At 49.1% G+C, this 23,159-nt stretch overlaps 1 protein-coding gene across 3 annotated transcripts in view; it reads right to left on the bottom strand.

The window, feature by feature from the left end:
* LOC147887968 (uncharacterized) overlaps positions 1-23,159 on the bottom strand; it is a 320,694-nt gene that overhangs the window by 107,098 nt on the left and 190,437 nt on the right. For all 3 annotated transcript variants that reach the window (XM_087393486.1, XM_087393485.1, XM_087393487.1), the window contains exons 10-11: positions 18,935-19,078; positions 18,648-18,788 (exon numbers count right to left, since the gene is read on the bottom strand). In XM_087393486.1, coding sequence (XP_087249612.1) covers positions 18,648-18,788; positions 18,935-19,078 — 285 coding nt within the window. The remainder of the gene's footprint in view (positions 1-18,647; positions 18,789-18,934; positions 19,079-23,159) is intronic.

The following is a 23,159-nucleotide window of genomic DNA, read 5'->3' as shown; positions in this document are numbered from 1 at the left end:
CACGCACACAGCTACAGCATCTCCGGGACTCGCAGGGCATCATGCACACTAACCCGCATGAGATTCACGACATGACCATGGGTTTCTACAGCCAGCTCTTTCAGACAGAGAGGATGACCTCAGCTGTGGTCTTGTGGCCCGAGAGCTAGTTTGGGATCACGTTCCGCCAGTAGTCTCGCAGGACTTATGTAGCAGACTTGAGGAGCCTTTCACAGATGAGGAGCTCTGGGAAGCCCTCAAGGCTCTCCCAACCCAGAAGTGCCAGGGTGAGGATGGCTTGACTTCGGCCTTCTTCCGAAACTTCTGGGAGATTATCTCCACCCCTTTCCGTCTAGCTTGCCAGGAGATTTTTGACATAGGCCTTCTCCCTCAGTCTTTGAGCAGGGGGTGGATTTGTTTGATCCCGAAAGGGGGAGATAGGTCAGACATCTGACAGTGAAGGCCGATCACTTTGCTTGATACTGCATACAAGATCCTCACCAAGGTCTTGAGTTTGCGGTTACGAACCCATCTTACCGACATCATCCATGACACACAGACTGGGTTTGTTCTGGGAGGTAGTGGATTGGTCCAGAGAGGAGTCACAGCCATTGGCCGTCCTTCTCTTGGACTTTGAGAAAGCTTACGATAGGGTGTAGTGGTCTTTCTTGGAGGGCACTATGAGGAGATCGGGTTTCTCAGACAGATGGGTCTGAGGAGTTTCAGCGCTATATGCAGGGAACTCTAGCCAGATGCTTATCGGAGGACACACAGGTGAGGCCTTTCCTCTCTCTCGCTCAGTTCACCAGGGCTGCCCACTTCCTCCCTTCCTCTTCTTGTTTGTGGCGGAGGCTTTGGGCTACTATTTGAGATCACAGGTGGCGGGTCTCACAGGGTTGAAGCTCCCAATCAGATAGGAGGAGGAGCTACTTGACTCGGAGTTTGCAGACGACACGGCTTTGTATGTTGAGGGCACCACAGCGAGTCTAGAGAGAGTCAGGGGCGCCCTGGCTATTTATTGTGAGGCCTCGGGGGCATGGATCAACTGGACGAAATCTATAGGTTTCTTCACAGGCTTTGAGGAGACACAGGAGATCTGGGAGTGGGGGAGTGACTTTGGCTTTAGATGGATACTGCGGGGCCAGACAATGAGATATCTCGAATGCCAGGTGGGTATTGACATTACAGCAGATTGCCCCGGTCCTTGAAAGTGTTCGGCGCAAGTTTCTCTATTGGAGCTTGGCCAAACTCTCCTTAGCAGGTCACACCTTAGGTCCTTCTTGCCACGGCCTGGTATATCGCCTCCTGTTGGTGCTTTCACAGAGGTTGCATTGGGTAGCTTCAATGGTTGGTACGGAACTTCCTTTGGGCAGGTTCAGATGGCACGAGGAACACTAGGGACCGAATAGCTTGGCAGACAGTGATCATGCCGCAAGCACTAGGAGGCTTGGAGTGCCCATCTCCATGTATCCTGCAATCCTGACAGGCTGAAAAGGAGACTCCAAGAGAATGTCCTCTGAAGATCTGTGGAGTTTGCCTCCTACATGAACTTGAAAGACAAGGGTATCCTCATGCGCATCCTGCAAGGCTATAACCTGCAAAGGGATACCTGTCCTCGTAAAAGGCCCCAACCAGGTGGACTCCGAGATAGGTAAATGGTATGTATCCATCCACTCCACTGGTATGGCTGCATCTATCTACTGCATCCTGGCTGCACTTCCTCTGAGGTGACTAACTGAACAAACTCTCTGATCCTCTGGAAGCATCCTGAAAGCTTTCCAAGCACCCACCGTGGAGGCAAGGCCCAACTCCCATCTAGATCACTGCATGTAGTGTGACATGCCCAGTGATCTGCCATGCTCATCTATGCAATCATTCCACGTGACGGGCTGCCTGTCAATTTCTTCACGAGAGGAGGGTGGAACTCTCCGAAGAGTACTTCTGAAGCTGTCCCAAGCTTTCAGAATGGTAGCCATGAGAGGGAAGGTAGGAGATCGAAGATGGGCTGACGTAAAGATCTATCTAGGCCTGTCCATCCAATCTCCTCCCTGAGAAGGTGTGCATGTCTGTATACTGCGTAAGAAAAAATCCTTCCATGGCTCCTGTCAAACCTTTGACCACAATCGGCTCTACACTACAAGTCTGGTTCACTAATATTGAGACCCCCTTCCTCAGTGGGTAGAATTAGAGTCTCCCAAGCCAACCTGGATATCACATCTGAAGTGCCGTCTAATCCACTCCACAAAAAATTCCTGGTAGGTCTCTTGAGTTGAGTGATACTACTTGTAGATCGGCACCAGCAAGAGCAAATAAATCAGGTTGTAGCCAACAGTATCTGGTTTACAACCACCACTCTGGATGCAAGGTCAAGTCTGGCCGAACTCAAAAATAGGAGTTTCGTCTTGATGCTCTCCAACACGGGAGTGAGCTGCTGTGCTGGAGAAATGCCCCACCCAACCTGGCATCCAAGATACCTGACCTCTAGAGACACCCCTCTAAATCCAAGTAAAGCCAATATCAGCACCCTAATCTGGAATGTCCTCATCATTAATCCAGAAACCATTGGATTTGTTCCAGTTAATGTGAGCCCCTGCTGCAATGCAAAACAAATCCAAGGCTGTCCTAAAAGAGGTGAGTGTCTATGGAGTGGCATCCAAAAAAATAGCCGTGTCATCTGCCAGCTCACTGTTCCTCTGCATGTCTCAACGGAAGTCTTAGCCCAAAGATATCAGCTTGAGCTCTAATATAGAGGCTCATAGCTTCAGCCACAAATAAGAATAGAAAGGGGGCTAGAGGGCATCCCTGGCGGACTGATCTTGAAATCTGAAACCTGTCTCCCTTGACTCCACCAATGAGTACCTCGCTATAGGCTGACCTGTAAAGAGAAGAAACCCCTCTAATCCACAAATCTGGAAATCCAAAGCAAAGAAGGGTTCCCTCTAGAAAACCCCAATCTACCTTGTCATATGCTTTTTCGAAGTCCAGGAGTAGAATTGCCAGTCTATGGCCCTCATGCATAGCCCATTCAGAAGCCTCCCAAAATGAGAATATGTTATCAAAAATGCTTCTGCCATGGAGAAAGCCTGTCTGCGTGTCATGTATAAGATTCGGCAGGATGGGCTGCAATCGCAGGCTGATGGCTTTCACCAAGATCTTATACAAAGTGCCCAGTAAGGTGATCGGTCTCCACTGAGACACTAAATTTCTGCAACCTCCTTTTGGGATAAGATGAATGAGACCCTCCGAGAGTGAGTCCGGCATCTCACCCGAGTCCCAAACGCCCTGCAGGGCTGAGGTGATGTAATCCCCAATCTGATCCCAAAAAATAAAAAAAAAAGAGGGTGTAAGTCCATCTAACCCTAGACAACTACCCTTATGAAGGGCAGTAAGAGCAGTCCTGACTATGTTGGTGAAGCGGGCATCAAGTGAGGCTCTCATACCTCGATCCACCAACATAGGAATATGCTGCCAAACAACCTGTCTAGCATCATCTTTGGCCTGTGAATCAGGATCTGCACTCAGAAAGGAGGCATAGTAATCTGAAGCAATTTGCATGACGGCATCTGGATGTGTCTCAAGTACCCCGTCTAAGTCAACAAGCTGCGAAACACTCTCTCTACTATGTCTAGGGCCAAGAGTAGAGAGGAACTGCTTGTTGACTCTACCTCTGATCTGTGTCCAAAAAGACTCTCTGGCGTGGAAGGCATACTCTGCTCTCTGATCTAAAAGTGTCTGCTGATGAGCCCTTGCTACAGCAAGGCGCTCTTGAATCCAAGCATCTGTAGGCCATTTCTACTCTTCTCTCTAGAGAGCTGCCAGCTACTGGCGAATGGTAATCTCTCGCCTGCGAATCTCATCTCTCCTGATACCAGCAACAGAATGATAAAAGCTGCTAATGTCAGTGAGTGCTACAGCCACATCTGACGGGGACGGACTCCTCACCCTACAGGTGAGAAACCCAAATCTGTAGCACTGCCTCTGTGAGGCCCTCCTTTGCATAGAAGGCATCTAGAATCCTGATACTGGCAGAGAGGCCTCTCGCCCCAAGGCTTTGAAACCACCAAAACAACTGAAAAATGATTTGAAGTGGACACCCTAGCACTGATGCATACTGTCCCACCTCTGTCCATGGCCCAATCATCCACATAAAATCTGTCACTTTGTGCGTGGATAGGCATCCATACTCTCCTGTTCGACCAAGAAAACATAAGAGACTGTGGCTGAGTGTGAAAAGCATCATCATACCAAAAATCTCTGTCACTGAACTGAAAAAGGAAGGCATCCCATGGTGCTCTCTGAAGGGAGTGAATGCCACCTTCCCTACCCCTTCTTTTGTTTGAAGGCATCTCAACCATGTTGAAATTGCCCCCAATAATCCAAGAGTCTGCAATATGGGACCAAAAGAGCAACTCCTTCCAAAGGAGGACACGATCCCCTCTCAAGTTGGGTGCATAAAGGTTAAGAAAGCCAACCTTACGCCCACCAATCAGTAAAATAACCCACTGTGCTCTGGAGGGGACTATGACTCCGTGTCCAATGAACAAGGGCAGCATCGAAGAAGAGATAGAAATGCAAATGCCTCCCTTGGTGTCCAAGGCAGGTGACCAAAAAGTATGGCCAGAAAGAAGCTTACCTGACTTGGCACAATCTCTACCATCCAGCTTATGCTTTTGGAGCATAAGGATATCAATGGGGCCACCTAAAACACCTGGATGGAGTTGGTTACGAATCAGCTGTCTACGGCGGCGATGAAGTATACCACTGAGGCCCTGAACGTTCCAACTAACGATCCTCATCGACGGGAGGAGGAGGCCGAGTAAAAGGCCCTACCCGACTTGGTGGTGGAGAAAATCCTCTCCTGTGAAAGAGTCCTCCTGTCAAGCGGAGGGAAATCAATTGGTGAAATAAACCCCACTCGAGCAGAGAGGGAAGCCCTGTCCAACGGAATCCCAATAACCGGCTCCCCCAGGGTAGAGGGTACAAACTCCTCTGTCTCAAACTCTGCCAAATCTGCCAGTACTGCAAAGGAGTTCCTATAAGAGGGAACTGACATAGGAGTGCGAAGAATCCCTGCACTCAATGGAGTAGGAGAAATAACCCCCTTACCTCTATCAAGAGGTGAAGTGTGAATAACAGAGGGAGGGGGCTGCTCATGGATACTGAGAGGCTGATCAAGAACATCAGTGATAGGCCCTGAAGAAATGGGTTGCCCCTCCTGATGAGAAAGTGGGGGGACTGGGGCAACCACATCTACGCCTAAAACAATTACAGGAATATCTCCTACCTGTAACTGAGAATGGTCTAAGGTGCCTCGTAGAGGTGGCGCAGTGTCAGCAACCCTCACAGGCACCCCACGGGGGACGACAGGAGCAGGACATGCTGATCGTTCTATGCGCATTGAAGAAGAGGGTCCAGGTCTAGGGGCTGGTCCCGAAGGTCTTGGGCGAGAAGGGGGGTTTCTGGTAGCGTGTATAGAAGAAGAAGGACGAGAAGATGGAAAAATTGTTTGGGCCTTTTCTTCTTCCTTGGGCAATCTCTGGCGAAGTGCCCAAGGGTCCTACAAATCCTACACTGATCCTAACTCCCAGCAACCTCGACTCTCAGTTGAAAAAAGGAACCATTTGGTCGCTGAAGCATAATGTGATCATCTGTAATATTAGGGTCAGAGACAATGACCCTGACTCGTGGCACCCCATCCGATCTGACAGCCTCTGCCGCTGAAGAGGGCATGCCAGAGAGGGGGGGGATCTCTGTGACCAACCCAAAAGTGGCTCTTATGGACGGTAAAAGTCGATTATAAACCTGAGGAAGGTCGGGGAATCTGATGAAAAGTGAGGTAACCCTACTATCTTCCTCTACCGGATCGAAACCCAAAGTGAAGGGTGTCAAAAAGATCCTCCTGGAGCTCAATGCCAAAGGACTAGCCCTAAGTACTGAACCTACTGACTCTGGAGAATCAAAGACCGCCTAGAAGAACCCTCGTCCAAGTAGATGAACATTGGTGAGGTGCCCTGTGAGGTCTCCAGGTAAAGCCGAAAGCATCCTAGCCTGGAAGGGTGGGAACCGTGGATGCGAGCAAAGAGTGAGGTAGCGTACTCATGCTTTGAATGTGTCTTGAGCTGCTGAAGCTCGTCTTTGGAAAAGGTAACCGTTCTTGCAGCCGGTGGAAGCGGATGGGAACCCATTCGTCAATCAAGGTGGAAAGGCCGACGCAAACACAAATCTGCTTTGTCTGTCCGAAAACTTGCTGCCAGGAAGAAAGAATCTCTCTCTTTTTCCTAGAGGGGGCTGAAGGAGGGGGGGGAGGGTGGCCCGGGGGGGGGGGGGGGGGGGGGGGGTAGGCAAGGGAGGGGCAGGGTAGGGAACGAGGGGCGGGGGAGGGAAGGAGGGAGGTGCTGAGGCCGGGGGAGGGGCGGAGGAAGGGGCGGAGGAAGGGAGGGAGAGGTGGGGGGTAGGTGAGGGGGAGGGGAGTTGGGGTAGGGGGAGCGGGGGGTAAGGAGGGAGGGGCAACGGGGGGTAGGGAGAGGTGGGGAAAGGGCAGCGGGGGTAGGGAGAGGTGGGGAAAGGGATGTGGGGGGGTAGGGAGAGGTGGGGAAGGGCAGCAGGGTAAGGGAGGAAGGGGCAGGTAGGGGGAGCGAGGGGTAGGGAGGGAGGGGCAACGGGGGGTAGGCAGGGAGGGTAGGGGAGGGAAGGGGTAGAGGAAGGGAGGGAGGGAGGGGAGTGGGAGAGGGAGGGAGGGGAGCGGGAGAGGGCAGCATTGGAGGGAGGAGCAGCCCGAGAGGAGGGGCTGGCAGGGAGAGGAGGGAGGGGAAGGGAAGGGAGGAGAGGGAGGGGAGAGGGGTACAGAACGAAGGGGCAGCAAGGAGCAGCTCGGACGGGGAGCTCAGCAGCTCACTCGTAGCAAGTTTTTGGTCCTGTAAGATTTTCTTTTTTTTTTGCAAAAAAGAGACTTCTATTAAATAAGAAAGAAACTCGCTAGAGCAAGCCCTGTGCCGAAATACAGGGAGGAGAGGGAGGGGAGAGGGGTACAGAACGAAGGGGCAGCAAGGAGCAGCTCGGACGGGGAGCTCAGCAGCTCACTCGTAGCAAGTTTTTGGTCCTGTAAGATTTTCTTTTTTTTTTGCAAAAAAGAGACTTCTATTAAATAAGAAAGAAACTCGCTAGAGCAAGCCCTGTGCCGAAATACATGCTAAGCATGTAATAAAAAACACCTCAGAAGAATGAGGTAGAAAGAAACCAAGGCTGAGGCTGAAAATGCCAACTCAACCCTGTAGAAGTCTCAGCAAAGAAGGGAGAGTCTCTCCAATCCCTGAGAAAAGTAACTCTCTTGGAGGAGGCTGCTCGAGAGGATCCCTGCATGGTCGCCCATACGGCCATCAGAGTGTGTGCCGTCCTGTAAGATTTTCGGAGTCTCCTCCAAAAAAATTTATACAAATCAGCAAAAATATGAAAACTTTCCCAATGAAGAGGTCTGGAAGGCCTCCAACCTCTACAGCTGAGCTGAAATCTCTTGGCATTACTGACAGTATAACAAAAGAAGGGGAGTCTCTTTTCTCAGTGCCCTTCGTCAATCCAAGATTATATACAAAAGCTTGTGCATCAAACTCTCCTGCACTGAGGCAATCTACTGCTCTGCTGAAATTTTATATTTCCACCTGACAACCTAGGAAACTCACTGTCTACCTGTGCGGAATCCACCAAAAGCGAAGTGCAGCCCCCAATCTCGAATCTCCTAAACCTCATTAGTTGCTATTAAAAGCCAATTGATTTGGTACTGTTTGGCATCAGGGGGCAATATCCATTGGGTGTCTCTAGGGTTCCACGGACCACACTCTAGGCTCTCCACCGCGGTAGCCTCCACAAAGAGTACTGTGTCATCTACGAGCTCTGAGTTTAGGAGATCCTCTTGACGGATCGAAAGCCGCATCCCAATGAGGCTTGTTGCATGAGACCACCAAAACCAACCTAGAGCTTTTTCCACGAAGAGAAAAAGAAAGGGAGCAAGGGCGCAGCCCTGATGAACTAAGTAGGGAAGAAGAATTCCTCCCCCATATGACTACTTATGAGCGTCTGGCAGGCACTCCCTACATTCATGGCCGAAACCCCCCGAATCTATCTGTCTGAAAAGCCTAACCTCTGCATGGTGTGCTCAAGAAAAGAGCACTCCACCCTATCATAAGCGTTCTCAAAATCTAGAAGAAGGATCGCAATAGGCTGTGACTTCTCCCAGGCCTAGTCAACTGCCTCTCAAAAATTGAAGATTTTTTCCAAGATACTTCATTCTTGACAAAACTTGTCTGCATGTCATGGATGACATCTTCAAGGTGGGGCCGCAACTGCAAGCTCAAGACCTTGTCTAATATCTTGTAAGTGGTGTCCAATAAAAGTAATTGGTCTCCACTGGCAAATATCTAATCTATACTCCCCAACCTCGACTCAAGGGTTGTGGAAGAGAGCCCAACCATCCCCTGGAGGGTTCTCTGGCTACTACCAAATCTTTGCCATGACTAGTTGTGCCTTCTCCTCCTGAAGCAAAGCATAGGGAATCAATATCCCCTTTTGTGGGAATCCACGGCGAGGCTGGTGAGGCACAATCGGGGAGTGATCCGGTGGCTCCTCTCTGTGCAACGCAACCCCCCATGTAGAACTTGTCAAGACGCTCTAGCAGGCCATCATGTCTTCATTGACTCAAGGAGAAGCGAAGACTTCTACAAAACTCTACCTCTCTCCATGGGTCAGAACCACTGATCGTGAAGATGAACTGCTCCCACATGGCAGACATCCCTAAATAAGAGGCTCCACCTTGCTTGTCCCCCTCGAGCTCTAGGTTGTTGAAGTCACCTCCAACAATCCAAGAGTCAACATCTGGAAGGCTCTCAGTAAGCCACCTCCAAAAATAAGGATGTTGTTGTCTGCAAGCAAGGTTGTACAAGTTCAGGATTCCTATCCTAGAGTCACCCGTCCGTAAATCAATCCATACTACCCGGCCTAATAAGCTCACCTTCATCAAACACATCTAGGGCCAACAATTCTTGGGAGACAAAAATGCAGACCCCTCCACTCCTGCCTACTGCAGGGGGTCACACCTCAGGGCCTTTCCTTGGAAGAAGGTGGCTCCCAAAACTAACATCTCTTGCTAAAAACATGTGCTCTTGAACCAAGAGAAGATCAACTATCCATCTTATCACAACCCTTTGCAACTCCTAGCGAAGTATCACCGATATGGTTGCTGATGCGTACAATCGTGAAGTCTTATGCACGTTCCAACTCACCATGGTCCATCTATGGGGAACAAGGCCCTCTTATGGGGTGGGAGTATGAATAAACACCGTGGATTGTTGCAATTTTGATAGGGTTTGGACGAGGAGTAGTCAGTGTCCGTGTGACGGGCATGACAAGCTCGATACCTACCATTAGCACCAACTGTACCATGAAGGATATCTCCACACCAAGTCGGCTAGCTCATTGTTGTAGCGCCTAGTGCGTAATGTGCTTGAGCTGAACTCCCGACCTCAAGTGGATCACAGCTACTACAAGGCCACATCCGAATTGCCATGGGAGATCCATAGCTCTCTTCCCTAGGGTTTTAGCAACTCCTCTGTCATGCGGGACATCTAGTCTCTCATCATGAGATTAAAAGCATGGGGGTCAACTTCTCTCTCCCGTGGAGGCAAAGTCAAAACTCCAAGAAGGATGAGAGGGGGACCAAGTGCTCCAATGGACCCCCCCTTTTGGGATCAAAGCCATTATCTCCAAGGCAAGGGGGAAGTTATCTAGATGTCGAGATAGTTCTAGGGTCCACCAAGCCTCCGGACTTCACATGGAAGGGGCTGTCTTGGGCAAGGGCCATATGTCTCACTCTGCTCCGTGGGATCTACATCTTGCATCAGAAGAGAGCCACGCTGGGGACTAGAGGAAGAAGCTGGAGATTGAGAAGAAGGGGCCGAATTCTTGCCCTTGCCTTTTTATTTTTTTCATGAAAAAGACTTCTATCAAGTACGAAAGAAACCCGCATGAGCAAGCTTGAAGCAGAACTACATCATGCTGGGCATAAGGAAAAAACATTCTAGAAGAGTAAATAAAACTCAGAATGAGCTAGAAAGAAACCAAGGTTGAGGCTGAAAATGCCACCTCTCCATTCCATAAGGAATATAACCCTCCTGGCAAAGGCTATCTGGGAGGACCCTTGCATGCTCTCCCAACTGGCCATCAGAGTGTGAATGGTATCAGCCCAAATACTGACCTTGCCTACTCGCTTAGGCACCCGGGGGAACTGGGACTCTATGGGGGTAGAAAGGGGGGGGGGATGGGAGGGCCCGCTACAGAGGCGAGAGGGATGAAGAAGAGGATTGAAGGAGGGCGGGTGGTGAGGGTGATTGCGCCAGGGGGGACGGAGAAAACGAGGATGTGGAGTGAGGCGGAGGGAAAGGAGGGATAGGGGAGAAAACCCTTTTTTTTTTTTTTGGGGGGGGGGGGGGGGGGAGTGAACTGGAGAGGTAAGGGGGATAGGTGTCTTGCCTCTGTGCAGTCACCTTAGTACTCAAGGCCACTACATCTAGTGGGTCTATTGTAAGGTCAAAGAAGATCTCACCCTCAAGAGTCTTAAGGGGCTCAATCTGCATGCTTTCCTTGTGAAGGGGGAATTGAAGCCTGACCTGCCATTTGCCTACTGTCGAGAGCTCGGGCTTGCTGCCTACAGTTCTTCATGGCCCTCTTGCCAGGCTTCTTCCTTTCTACCCTAGTCTAAGCCCCTTAGAATGCTCTACCTAGGGGGTTTGGGAAACTCCTTAGAAGGCCCCTTAGATGCCAGTATGGACATTGAGCTATGTCCTCACGAAACTCCCACTAGTAATCTTGGCAGGGTTGAGGGGGATGGGGTGCCCGACCTCCCCCCTTAGGAAAAGATCATGCCATGTGGCCATCTGTCTACAATGAAGGCACTGAATTGAGAGGCCATGAACCTCCATCCTCTATTAGGAGCACTCCCCCATCAAGTGTCTCGAGGAAGATTTTCAACGGCAAAGACTTTGGAGTCTCAACAATCACCCTAGGACATGGGACCCTAGCATCTGCCACCATCGAGGCTGCTGAAGCTGGCAGGGACTCACTCTGCCAAAGCATCCCCGATGGAGGATAGGATGCAATGGTACTCTGAGAACCCTAGGAAATGGAGCGTCGCTGCAAAATGTGTTGTATTGACAAACCCATGTCATCGACCATGAACCTATGATACCAAGGAATGAAGTAAACCAAGTGCAGGGTGATTCTACTCCACCAAAGCCTAGGTGGTATCAGGGAGCTTAGCTAGAGAAGAAAGGCTCCCCTCCTGGAGATGGTAACCTCCTCTAGCACCAAACTTACCTGTATGCAATCCTGCACCTGACTCCTAGTAGGAGTGAGCCCAAAATTTTAGCCCACCAAGGCTCAATTCTGAAGGGGACCGAGGGCAATACTGCACCTGTTGTTTGTCCTTCGGGGCAAATATGATTTTGATGTTTGAAGGAGTCGGGGGAGCTTCCGTGTGAGCCCCTCTTGCCAAACCAAAGGTCACCACCAAGAAAAGGATCTCCGGAATCAAGAACCAAAAACACTAATCTGCCAACGGAGGAAAGAGGGAAAAAGGCAAGGGAAAAGGAAAAGGAAAGGGAGCTTGAAGGAGAAGCTTCAGCCTTCCAACAAAACCCACTGAAAAGAGGGCTAAAGCAGGCTGAAAGTCCTGCTAAAGGCATCGGAAAGCGGCCAGCTGAATAAACTACCAGCTAAGGAAAAACCCCCACAGTCCAAGGCGAAACACTGCCTCGAACCAGGCTACTGCCAAAGGGGAAAGACCCTTTGACCCCAGTTGCTTAAAGCCAGGTGACGGACTGCTGCTCCAACAGAAAAGAATAAAAAAGAGCTGGTGCAGAAAGGCACAACATCCTAGAAGAAAGGCGCCAAGATCACACGAAAAGGAACAGGGAAAAGGTGGCACAACCAGCGAAAGAGGGGAAATGGCAGGAAAAGGGGGCAGCAGAAGTGCGGGCAGAGGCACATAAAGGTGGGGAGGGGAGGCGGCAAGGTGGAGAGGCGTGCAGTGGAAGAAGCGAGGTGAAGCTGGGGAGGCGGGCTGGGGCCAAGCAGCTCAGCATAGCAGGGAGAGCCTTGTCACATAATTTTTGAAAAATAACATTTTTTCCAGAGTAAAATTTCCAAAAATTGCTAAAGACAAAACTCGCGACTGCTGCTGCTCCCCGCTCCTCCTGCTCCCCTCCTCACTACTGCTCTCCTCGCTCCCTGCTGCTCTCCCCGCTCCCTGCTGCTCCCCCGCTCCCTGCTGCTCCTCCTTCTCCCCTCCTCGCTGCCCCCTCCCTTCCCCCCTGCTGCTGCTCCTCTCCCCGCTCCCTGCTGCCTCTCTCCCCGCTCCCTGCTACTCCTCCTGCTCCCTCCTCGCTGCCCCCTCCCTTCCCTCCTCGCTGCCCCTCCTACCTGCCCTCTCCCCCGCACTGCCCCTTCCCCCGCGCTGCAGCCTCGCCCCCCTGCGCTGCAGCCTCCTCCCCCCCCGCGCCTGCTGCTGCTCCCCCTGCGCTGCAGCCTGCTGCTCCCCCCGGCACCTGCTGCTGCTCCCCCCCGCTCCTGCTGCTGCTTTCCCCCCGCTGCAGCCTGCTGCTGCTTCTCCTCCCTTCTCCTTCCCCTCTCCTCTACTCCTCTTCTTCCCCTCTCCTCCACTCCTCCTCTCCCCTATCCTCCCCTCCTCTTCCCTCCTCCCCGCTGTCTCCCCCTGGTTTTTTCTTCTCTCTCCCTTCTTCTTCACCCTCTCCTTCATCTGGATTACCCCTATTCTCCTATAGGGGTGTCCTGGGATTCAGGAAAGCGGACGGAGTTTTTATTTTTTGTGTTTGAATCGGCCAACACACCTCGATTGACGAATGGGTTCCCATTCAGTCAATCCGTCTCCGCTCACACCGGCCACGAGAACTGTCACTTTTTCAAAAGACGAGCTACAGCAGTTGCAAAAGGATTTCGAACATGAGTGTTCCACGACTCTTTTCGCACGCATTCATGGCTCACACCCCTCCAGGTTACAAGCTAGAGATTGGATGCTGTCGGCGCTTCCTCAGGACCTCGCCCCCCACCTCAAGGATGTTCGTTTGTTGAGACGGGGTTTCTTTCAGGTGTGCCTAGATTCCCCGGACGTCACGAGAGACCTGCTACAGGCCGGGTTCCTACTTCTAGGCTACAGGAGGATCTTTTTGTTTCCTTTTCAACTGGGATTTGACCCAGTTGAAGAGGACAAGCAGGGAGTTTCTATTTTCATCAGGTTCCCTGGTCTCCCCTCAGTTTATCACCGGCTTCTTTCAGTTATTGGCGAGAGGTTTGGTGTGGTGGCAGAGATCCCCTCTCTCCCTGGCGAGCCCTCTTCGGCTGCTGAGGCGGTCAGGATGGACGGGGTACCCAAGGTTAGGGTCATTGTCCAGGACCCCAATATTTCAGATGACCACATCATGCTACAGCGACTCGATGGGTCTTTCTTCCGCCAAAGATTTGAGGTTGCAGGTCGGCAGGACCAGTGCAGGATTTGCAGATCCTCGGGGCACTTCGCCAGAGATTGCCCAAAGAAGAAAAAGAGGCCCACAAAGCAACTAGCTTGTACTAGCTTACGACAGAGAGCTGGAGCAGGACATACCGCTCCACAAACACGGCCTCAGACACGGGCTCCCCCCTCTCCTAGGGCTACTCGAGTCCCTTCGGCACCCCGCGCCACCTCTGGCCCACGGTGGACTCCGATCGCGGCTAGGCCCTCTACTCTAGTTCACTCCTCCACCTCTTCGGAGGCTACCCCCTTGGAGCCTCAGGAGGAGACTACTGTTCAGGAGCCTTGTTTGACTCCACCCTTGGATCAAGCTGTACCTTCCTCAGCAGCACAGGTTGTTGGCACCTCGTCTGCACCACTTTTTGATCAGGATCCAGTACAGGTGCCTCTCTCTTTGGACAGAGGGAAGGGGGTTTTACATTCTCTTCCTGCTTCGGTAGGAATACTTCGTACCCCTTTCCCAGGATTGGCTCAGCGGAACTCTTTTTCCGCTTTGGAGGACCTCTCTGGCCTCCCAGATGATAATTTTGTACCCTCTACTTTTGGAGATCCAGTTATCGGCATCCCTGTTGAGAGATCCTTCTCTCTCTCACCTGTGGACTTTCCTCCCCTCAGACCTCGTGTGTATGGCAAGAGGTCTGCTCCGGTAGAGGCTTCTGTTTCCGCCACCAGGTCGGGTAAGGTATTCCAACCCACTTCCTCCCGCCGATGAGGATAGCCAGTTGGAATATACAGGGATTGGGCGGCATCCCTCATCGCCGTCACAGACAGCTGATCAGGAATCAGCTCCATCCAAGTGTTTCAGGTGGTTCCCTAGACATTCTTTTTCTTCAGGAACACAAACTGGATATCAGAGATTGCTCCAAGTCAGGTAAGCTGCTCTCAGGCCAGACTTTTTGGCTTCCTGCCTTGGGAACCAGAGGAGGTACATGCATTTCAGTTTCAGACTCTATTCTCCCTATGGTCATTGGACACGGTACCATAACCCCCTCCAGGGCCCAGTGGGTTTTACTTCTGATTGACAGACGTAAGGTTGGTTTCCTCAACCTTTATGCTCCGAACAACAGAGGGGACCGTGTTTTGTTTTGGAAAGAGTTGCTCTCATGGGCTGACATTGCGGATTCATGGATTATTGGAGGCGACTTCAACATGGTTGAGGCACCTTCTGATAAGAAAGGGGGCAGAGAAGGTGGTATCCACTCCCTTGAGAGAGCAGCCTGGGATGCCTTCTTGTTCAGGTTCAGTGGCAGAGATGTTTGGTCAGATGATGCATTTCTTGTTCAGTCTTAGTCACTTTTGTTTTCATGGTCAAACCATAGGGTGCAGATGCCTATCCATGCTCGGATTGACAGATTCGATGTGGGTGACTGGGCTCTTGATAGAGGGGGGACAGTTTGCATTGCACCCGGTGTTTCCACTTCAGACCATTTTCCGGTAATTTTGTCCATTTCAGAGCCTCGTCTGAGAGGACGGTCTCACAGTATCAGGATCCCAAACGCCTTATACACGGATGAGACTCTCACAGAGGCAGTGTTGGAGATTTGGATTTCTCATATGTAGGGGGGGGTGGCCGGTCCTTCACATGTGGCCACAGCACTTGACAGTATCAGCAACTTCTATCACTCAGTTGCTATGCTCGGCGAGGTGAGGTACTCAGGTGAGAGATCGGTATCCGCCGGCAGTTGGCAGCCCTTCAGAGGGAGGAGCAGAAACGACCATCGGATGCTTGGATACAAGAGCGCCTTGCTGCGGCAAGGGCTCACTTGCAGACCTTGCTTGATCAAAGAGCAGAGTATGCCTTCCGTGCACGGAAGTCCTTTTGGATACAGATGGGAGGGAGAGTCAATAAACACTTTTTCTCTACACTTGGCCCCAGACATAGTAGAGAGAGTGTCAGGCAGCTTATTGACTCTGACGGCGTTTTGCAGTCCCATCCGGAAACCGTCATGCATTTAGCGACAGATTTTTATACCTCCCTTCTTTCCGCAGATCCGAACTCACAGGCCAGAGAGGTGGCTAGAGATGAAGTTTGGCAGAGTTTACCTGTGTTGGTCACCCCAGAGATGTTATGCTCACTTGATGCACGCTTTACCAACACAGAATTCAAGACTGCTCTTTCTGCTCTTCATAAGGGCAAATGCCCTGGTTCCGATGGTCTTACTCCCTCTTTTTTTATAGCCTTTTGGGATATGATAGGTGATCATATTACTTCAGCCCTGCAGGGCATCCGAAAGGTGGCAATAGGAATTTTGTATCCCATTGGAGACCCATCACTCTTTTGGGCACTCTTTACAAAATCCTTGCCAGGGTTCAGCATCCGACTACAGCCCCTTCTTCGAGATCTCATCCATGATACTCAGACAGGCTTTGTGCATGGCAGGAGCATTTTTTATAATATCTTTTCCTTTTGGGAAGCCACAGAGTGGGCTATGCAGAGTGGGCAGAGGCTAGCAGTTTTACTCTTGGACTTCGAGAAAGCCTATGACAGAGTAGATTGGGGTTTTCTTGAGGGCACTCTTCTACGGTTTGGATTTTCAGATGCTTGGATCAGAGGGGTGGCCTCCCTTTACAGATCAGCCCACAGCCAGGTTTTGATTGGAGGGGTAAGGGGTGACAGGTTTCAGATTTCTAGATCAGTTTGTCAGGGATGCCCTTTAGCCCCCTTCCTCATTCTTTTTGTGGCAGAAGCTATGAGTATCTTCCTTAGATCTCAGGCTGAGCTTTTTGGGCTGAGATTTCCCTTGAGACAGGAGCAAGAGCTTTTTGACTGTGAGTTGGCTGATGACACTGCTATTTTTATTCAGGCCTCCTTGCAGTCACTTGATTCTTTCCGGACAGCCTTGGATATTTTTTGCTTAGCTGCAGGGGCACACATTAACTGGCATAAATCCTTTGGCTTTTGGATCAGTGATGAGGACACTCCAGGCTGGGGAGTTGACATTGGTTTTTCCTGGATTCAGAGGGGTGTTCCTATCAGGTATTTGGGATGCCAGGTAGGATTGGACATCTCTCCAGCACAGCAGTTTGCCCCAGTACTAGAAAGTATAAGGAAAAAGCTCCTATTCTGGAGCTCTGTCAAACTCGACCTTGCATCTAGAGTTGTGGTAGTGAACTAGGTTCTCTTGGCCACCTCCTGGTTCATGTGTTCTTGCTGGTGCCGGTCTAGGGATTGCATCACTCAGCTCATCAGACCAATCAGGAATTTTTTATGGAGTGGACTTGATGGCACAGCAGATGTTGCAGCAAGGGTGGCCTGGGAGACTATTATTCTCCCTACATGTGAAGGGGGCCTTAATGTCATTGACCCGGACTTGCAGTGCAAGGCATTGCTTTGTAAGGTGGTGGTGAGGGGACTCATGCCTGGGCAGGAACCTTGGAAGGATTTCTTTTTTGGACGCATTCAGGCTTGCACACCAACGTTGGGAGATGATTGGGTGGACAGCCCTCGATGGATTTTCACATCAGCCCCTCTCAGATCTCCTGCCTCTCCTCTCATGACTGCCATCCTGAAAGCTTGGGGGAGCTTTAGGAACACTCTTCGAAGGATTCCACCTTCTACCGTCGAAGAGATTGATAAGCAGCTGATCATTTGGAATGATAGTATTCTTGATGAGCATGCCAGACCACTGGGCACTTCCCATTACATGCAGTGGTCTAAATGGGAGAGAGGCCTCGCCTACACAGTAGGCACTTGGAAATCTTTTATCAGGCTACCTATGGATCAGAGACTGCAGTCCGTTAATCACCTAAGAGGGGTAGCACGCAGGATTCAGCAGATAGATGCAGCCATCCCGGTGGAATGGACAGTTGAGCTGCCTATTAATTCCACCACTTGGATGGGGGATTTTTCGAGGACATCAGTTCCTTTACAGGTGATCGCTCTCCGAGGTCTCCTTCATCACCGCAGACTTGCGTAGAAATTTCTGGAGGAGGCTCTGGAAATCCCTCAGAAATAGAAAGATAACTCTTTTCTTTTGGCTTTCTATTCATGGAGGGATTGCAGTGAACCTGTGGAGATCACGATTTGGGGCTGATCCCACTTGTCCTCGATGCCATTCTGCAGAGGAGTCAGTGCGACATTGCCTTTGGGACTGTAGTCAGGCGAGGACTGTTTGGAAAGGGGTTGCTCGGATACTCAGCATCTTTCACACTTCCCCTTTCTTCATGACTTGGGGCTCGGTCGCATGGTTATCTCTTACCGGGCCCCAAGTGTTTTATGAGGGTGAGCCTTCTTCTTGGGAACTCTCGGTCCGCTGGCAGGTGATAGAGCCCTGCTCTCTACAGGATGTACCACTTACTCCCTTCAGAGCTTCTCATGTTTCAGTGGACACCTCTTGGGAGATTTTGGCTAGCATTTCCTCTTGGCACATTTGGAGAGCCAGATGTACTGAGGCCTTGGATGGCACCCAGATACACCCATTACAGGTGTTCACGGGTATTTGGTCTGACACGGTTCACACTTTGATAGCCATATGGGCTAGTATGCAGGGCCCTTCACGGGCAGCCTCTTCTAGAAGGACTATATTTCTTCGAGTTTGGAGAGGTTCTCCCTTTTTCTCGGAGGTTTCTACCGGATTGAGATGGCACTATCAGCCTCAATCCTTTCTTTTTGGCTCTTGAGCTTTTCGTGCATTGCATGATGTATCCCGTATGGAGCTTGCTCTAACGGTTTTTCTTTAATACTTAATAGAAGTCTCTTTTTGCAAATTTAAAAAAAAAGCTAAAAGATGCAAATTTCTCAGTATTGATAAATGCGGGCTAAACTTGCTGAAAAAGTATTGAGCACAATCTGCCATATACAGTATACTTCATTTGGGATCTCAAACCCCATGCTTGGCTATCATACAATACAATTCCCTATTGATATAGCATTAGCTACCTAAATCTGGGTTTTTTTTTTAGTGTTTTACTTCAGATAGTGCTGTTTGCCCTCCCAGGATGCTTATTTTTCCATGCTGACATCCATTACTACCGTCCATGATCTCCAGTCCCAGACTTTACACAAAGCAAGCTTTTAAGCACCGTTTGCAGCAAAAGACAAGCCTTCATCCTTGTTTGTCTGAGAGAGGGAGAAAGAGAGAGAGAGAGAGAGAGAGACCTTATTTGTAAGTCTTGCCAAGTGAACAAAAGGAGATGCAAAGCAATCGTCAAGATCAAAAAGGTCAAGAGGAGGAGGAGGAGGTTCTCTCAATGCTGGAGGGAAAACTGCTGGCAGAAGCGGTGGCGTTGGAGTCTCAAACTGCTCAATTTACATCAAGTGAATTGGACAAGAGTTAAAGTTGTCACATAATTTGACAAACATTTACATCAAATCTGTTAGATTTGAGTCACCTTCTAAACAAAATGATCACAACATGGAATTAAAAAAGGTTCCCAAATGCTTGCCTCTGGAGCTATGAGAGTCAATGGACCAGGCTTCACACCAAGACGCTCATGTAGATCCACTACCTCAGGAATTAGATTAGAGTGAAATGTGAACAAGCTATCATCAGGAAGTTTAGTAAAGTCTCTTGGTAGTTCTTCGGCTTCCTGTAATGCAAGGAGCCATTGTAAAAAAAGTTATCTCCTGATCTAAGCTCAAGAGAATGATGTATACAAAAAGCAATTCATTTATCAATACTCAAATGCATTCAAGTTGTCAATTCTAATGATAGCGTGAATACATCCACAGCCCAATTTATATAGCCATCCTAGAGCCCAACAAATCCCATAGTGAAATGATCAATAACCTCTGCACTTTACTTTAGATAGAAATGAATGGTCACCATTAAACTGACTTCATTTGTATGAGTCAAAAAGTTATTTAATCATAAAGTTCCAGATTAGGTAGCATCATTTTTTCAGTCACCCCTCTACCCTTCAAAATTGCCAAACAAAATCATCGGGAAAAGTCTTCTATCGAGTTGTTATAGTCTTGACTCATAATACCATTGAGTCTATGTCTCTTATATTTATGAAAATTACCAAAACATTTCTATATTTGATAAAAAGGATCCAATCTATCATCTCACCTTTTCTAGCTCTCAGTCATTAAATATTAGAAAAAATCTAGTGATTTTCAAGTGCCCAGTTCAATTTCCCAGTGACAACCATTAAAATAAGTTCTTACACTTTCTAGAAAATAAGTACCAATATCCAGCAAAGGCATTTGATAAGTGAATCTGTCCTACTTGCTACAATGAAACACAAATCCCTTTTTTTCCCAATCCTTCCTTAGGTCAATACCTCTATAAATCCACGTAACAATCCTTTCTTCATCCATCATTTTTAAATTTTTTGCGAAAAGAGACTTCTATTAAGTATTATAGAAAACCGATAGAGCAAGCTCCATCCGGGATACACCATGCAATGCATGAAAAGCTCAAGAGCCAAAAAGAAAGGATTGGGGCTGATAGTGCCATCTCAATCCGGTAGAAACCTTCGAGAAAAAGGCAGAACCCCTCCAAACTCGAAGAAATACAGTCCTCCTAGAAGAGGCTGCTCGTGAAGGGCCCATATGGCTATCAAAGTGTGAACCGTTGGATGGACAAAAGCAGTAGAGCCTAAACCGCCTTCACAACTACCATCATCCACATTTAAATCAAGTGAACAACACCATCAAAAGGTAAAAGGCTTTCATTGAAACTCCTTGTCTCTACACACCTCCGGATACCACTCATACTCTGGCCACATTTCCACTGAAAACTAAAAAAACTCAAAAAGAACCCAAAGGACTACACCGCTCAAAACAAGCTCTCCTACTGACTGAGATCAAGCTCAAAAAATACATAGAATACCCATGAAACATAAAACTCCAGAAAATGACAACTTCAAAACTGCATAACTGCCATGAACATTTCCCAACAACTCAAGGTATAAACAACCATGCTCATATCTCCCCTGACAAAATCCATGAAGAACAATCCCAGATCTCTTTGACTTCAAGTAGCCAACTGCCTTGTATGCTCAAAACTGCCACCCTATAAGAGAACCCACACCGAGTGCTACACAAGCACTTTATGGATTTGAACTTTTGGACTGCATGAAGCCTAGTACTTTAAGCCATCTGCTGCCCATAGTCCCGTTGCCACAAGCAAGGCCTTTTCCAAGATCATCCATGAGCACTGGGCTTGTTGCTCAAGCCAAGCATGCACTACGTCCTTACAAGCCATGCATGGAGCTATACACTAACACGGTCTCTTTGTCAAAAACCCGCCACCCACAAGCTCCCATTGATATTCTTATATCTGAGTTGAGCCAAGCTCACGTGATGCAACTCGCCATCTCTGCAGTTCCATCAGCCAAGGTCTCTACAACTACAACTGAGCACCCGCCTAGCCAAAGCCTCTCCACCTACTGTCACCACCATGTAAATATCTTAAGTCAAAGTACAGTTGACCATTTATCTCATCATAATTAAAGAGTTTTCATATGTGTTAATTATGGTCAAAGAGTTATTTTAATGGTCAACGAATTGACTACGGTCAAAGATACTTGACTCTGGTCAAGTAAGCCGGGGAGACTTGGTTTATTACCAAGAGGGTTAACTACGATTAACCAGAGAACTACAGAGCTGACTACGGTCAGAGAGTGTTTATTTCGGTCAACGAGACTTGGCATGCGCCTAGAGGGTTAACTACGGTTAACCAAGATGTGCCAACTTCAGTTGGAGAGTTGTGCCAACTTCGGTTGGAGAGACCTGACTATAATTAAGGCGCCTCGACCCTTGGTCAAAGCCCCTTAATTATGATCAAGAGCGTTGACTTCGGTCAACCAGAGAATAAATATATATTTTTATATTTGTTATGTGTGCACATGTGTTTAGTGGGGACACCCACCGTGACTAGAATTAGTCCATACTGTGTTATTTGCATGCAAAGCGCTAACAATTAATGGGTACCATGGTGGTGCGCTTTAATTAATTGTTGCAGGTACTAGGAAGAGTGATTTTCCTAAGCGCAATGGAGCCTAACAAGAGTCCAGGAGGCGGTTCGCGTGACCAAGTACTTCGAAGACTCTAGAGTTGCCCTTAGTGGCATGTAATTAGGAAAGTAATGTAGAATTGACAAGTGGCTTGTTGCCAAGAAAGGGAGCCTAAGAGCTCATGTAATGATTCATTTTACGTTTGAATTTGGTATGAATAGCTTCCATGCTGAACTCATGTACTCCATTTTCTCTCTGACGAATAAAAACCTTGGGGGGGGGGGGGGGGGTCCAGCCCGACGATTGTCCTGGGCCCTAGTGTATCTGTTGAGAGAGGGAGAGCAAATGAGAGTATCATTGCTATCTTTTACGAAGGAGGTTTCGTAGCAAATCAAAGTATAATTTCTGTCTTTCCAGAGCAAGAGGTGTTACAAGCCTTCGGGGTTTCATCGAGTAAGATTTCATTGGTATCAGAGCGTAGGCTCTCTGTCTTCCCAGGCAGAGACAGTCTGAGCAAGAGAGATTTTTGCAGAAGAGTAATGCATTATATACGATCGTCGGTCTCTAGATGGGAAGGAGATGGACTGCTCATATTGTAGCGTAGCGTGAGTAAGTCTTTTATTCCAGGACTTGTAAGATTGGTTGGGTATAGGAAGGCTTCCTCGAGCAACGGGCGTGATGACGGAGAGTTGGTGATAGAGAGGATAATCCGACTGAATCATGCGTCAGACGGGGGGTTCCCAAGCAGCGTGAGAACAAACGAGGCACCTTTTTCTGGATTGCATTGGCGGTCTCATCATCCATTTGCGCAACGACAGAAAGCATTTGGCGACACCTTCACGGGGATACATGGTGCAAACCTGTTGTTTGACGGAGATATTGACGGGTAGAACTGAAAGGCGCCTGACATATGAGTTGAGGCGCCAAACGATGGGCGGTGTCAAGGTAATGAAGCTCTGATTGCGCGAATGTAGACAGGCGCAACGCGCAACGCCGTGAGAAATTTTGTCGCCCGTCTTCAGCCCAAGGATTAACCTTAGGGTGACATGGCTTTTGTGACGTGGCAGACACGTGTACTGAGTAGACGTGGCAGAGATGGTCAACAAACACGTGGCACACAGGTGACGTGGTGGCCACACGTGCGAGCTGACATGGCAGCCAGGTGGCATGCATGCGCAGGTGCTGACGTGGCAGTACATGTGGCAGCCAGATCAGATGCTGATGTGGCACTGACACGTGGCAGAAAGGTGGCTGATGTGGCAGACCATGGGTTTATCTAACCTAACCTTGGTTAGTAGACTGGTTAGAGCTTTAGTTAGTTGGCCCAACCAAACTAGACCAGAACAGAACCAGTCTGCTCAGTTTGACCAGACAGAAACTGACCAGACAGTAACCATCCAGTCACAGACTAACCAGACCAGAGCCAGTTAGTTTGGTTAGTGTAACCAGCCGGTTACCCATCCAGTTACTGTTTCAAAAAAAAAAAAAAAAAGACAGTTGCAGAAACAGTTCTGGCCATCAATTTTCACATATCTGTCAGACATTTACTGTCAGAGAAAGAAGAAATCAGAGAAAATCAGAGATTTGCAGAAAAAGAATATGCATGCCTTTGAGCAGAGAAAAGAGGGAAAAACAGATGCATTTTGAAGTCATTTGCAGTAGCCAGAACAGGGGCACACAGCTTTGAGTTTATGCCTTGAGTTGACAG

Source organism: Dipteris shenzhenensis, chromosome 22 (genome assembly GCF_047967505.1).
Source record: "Dipteris shenzhenensis isolate YYH24624 ecotype China chromosome 22, Dip_SZ_1.0, whole genome shotgun sequence".
NCBI classification, from domain to species: Eukaryota; Viridiplantae; Streptophyta; class Polypodiopsida; order Gleicheniales; family Dipteridaceae; genus Dipteris; species Dipteris shenzhenensis.
Note: the sequence above shows the minus strand (reverse complement) of the source record. Positions and strands in the feature narration are given on the sequence as shown.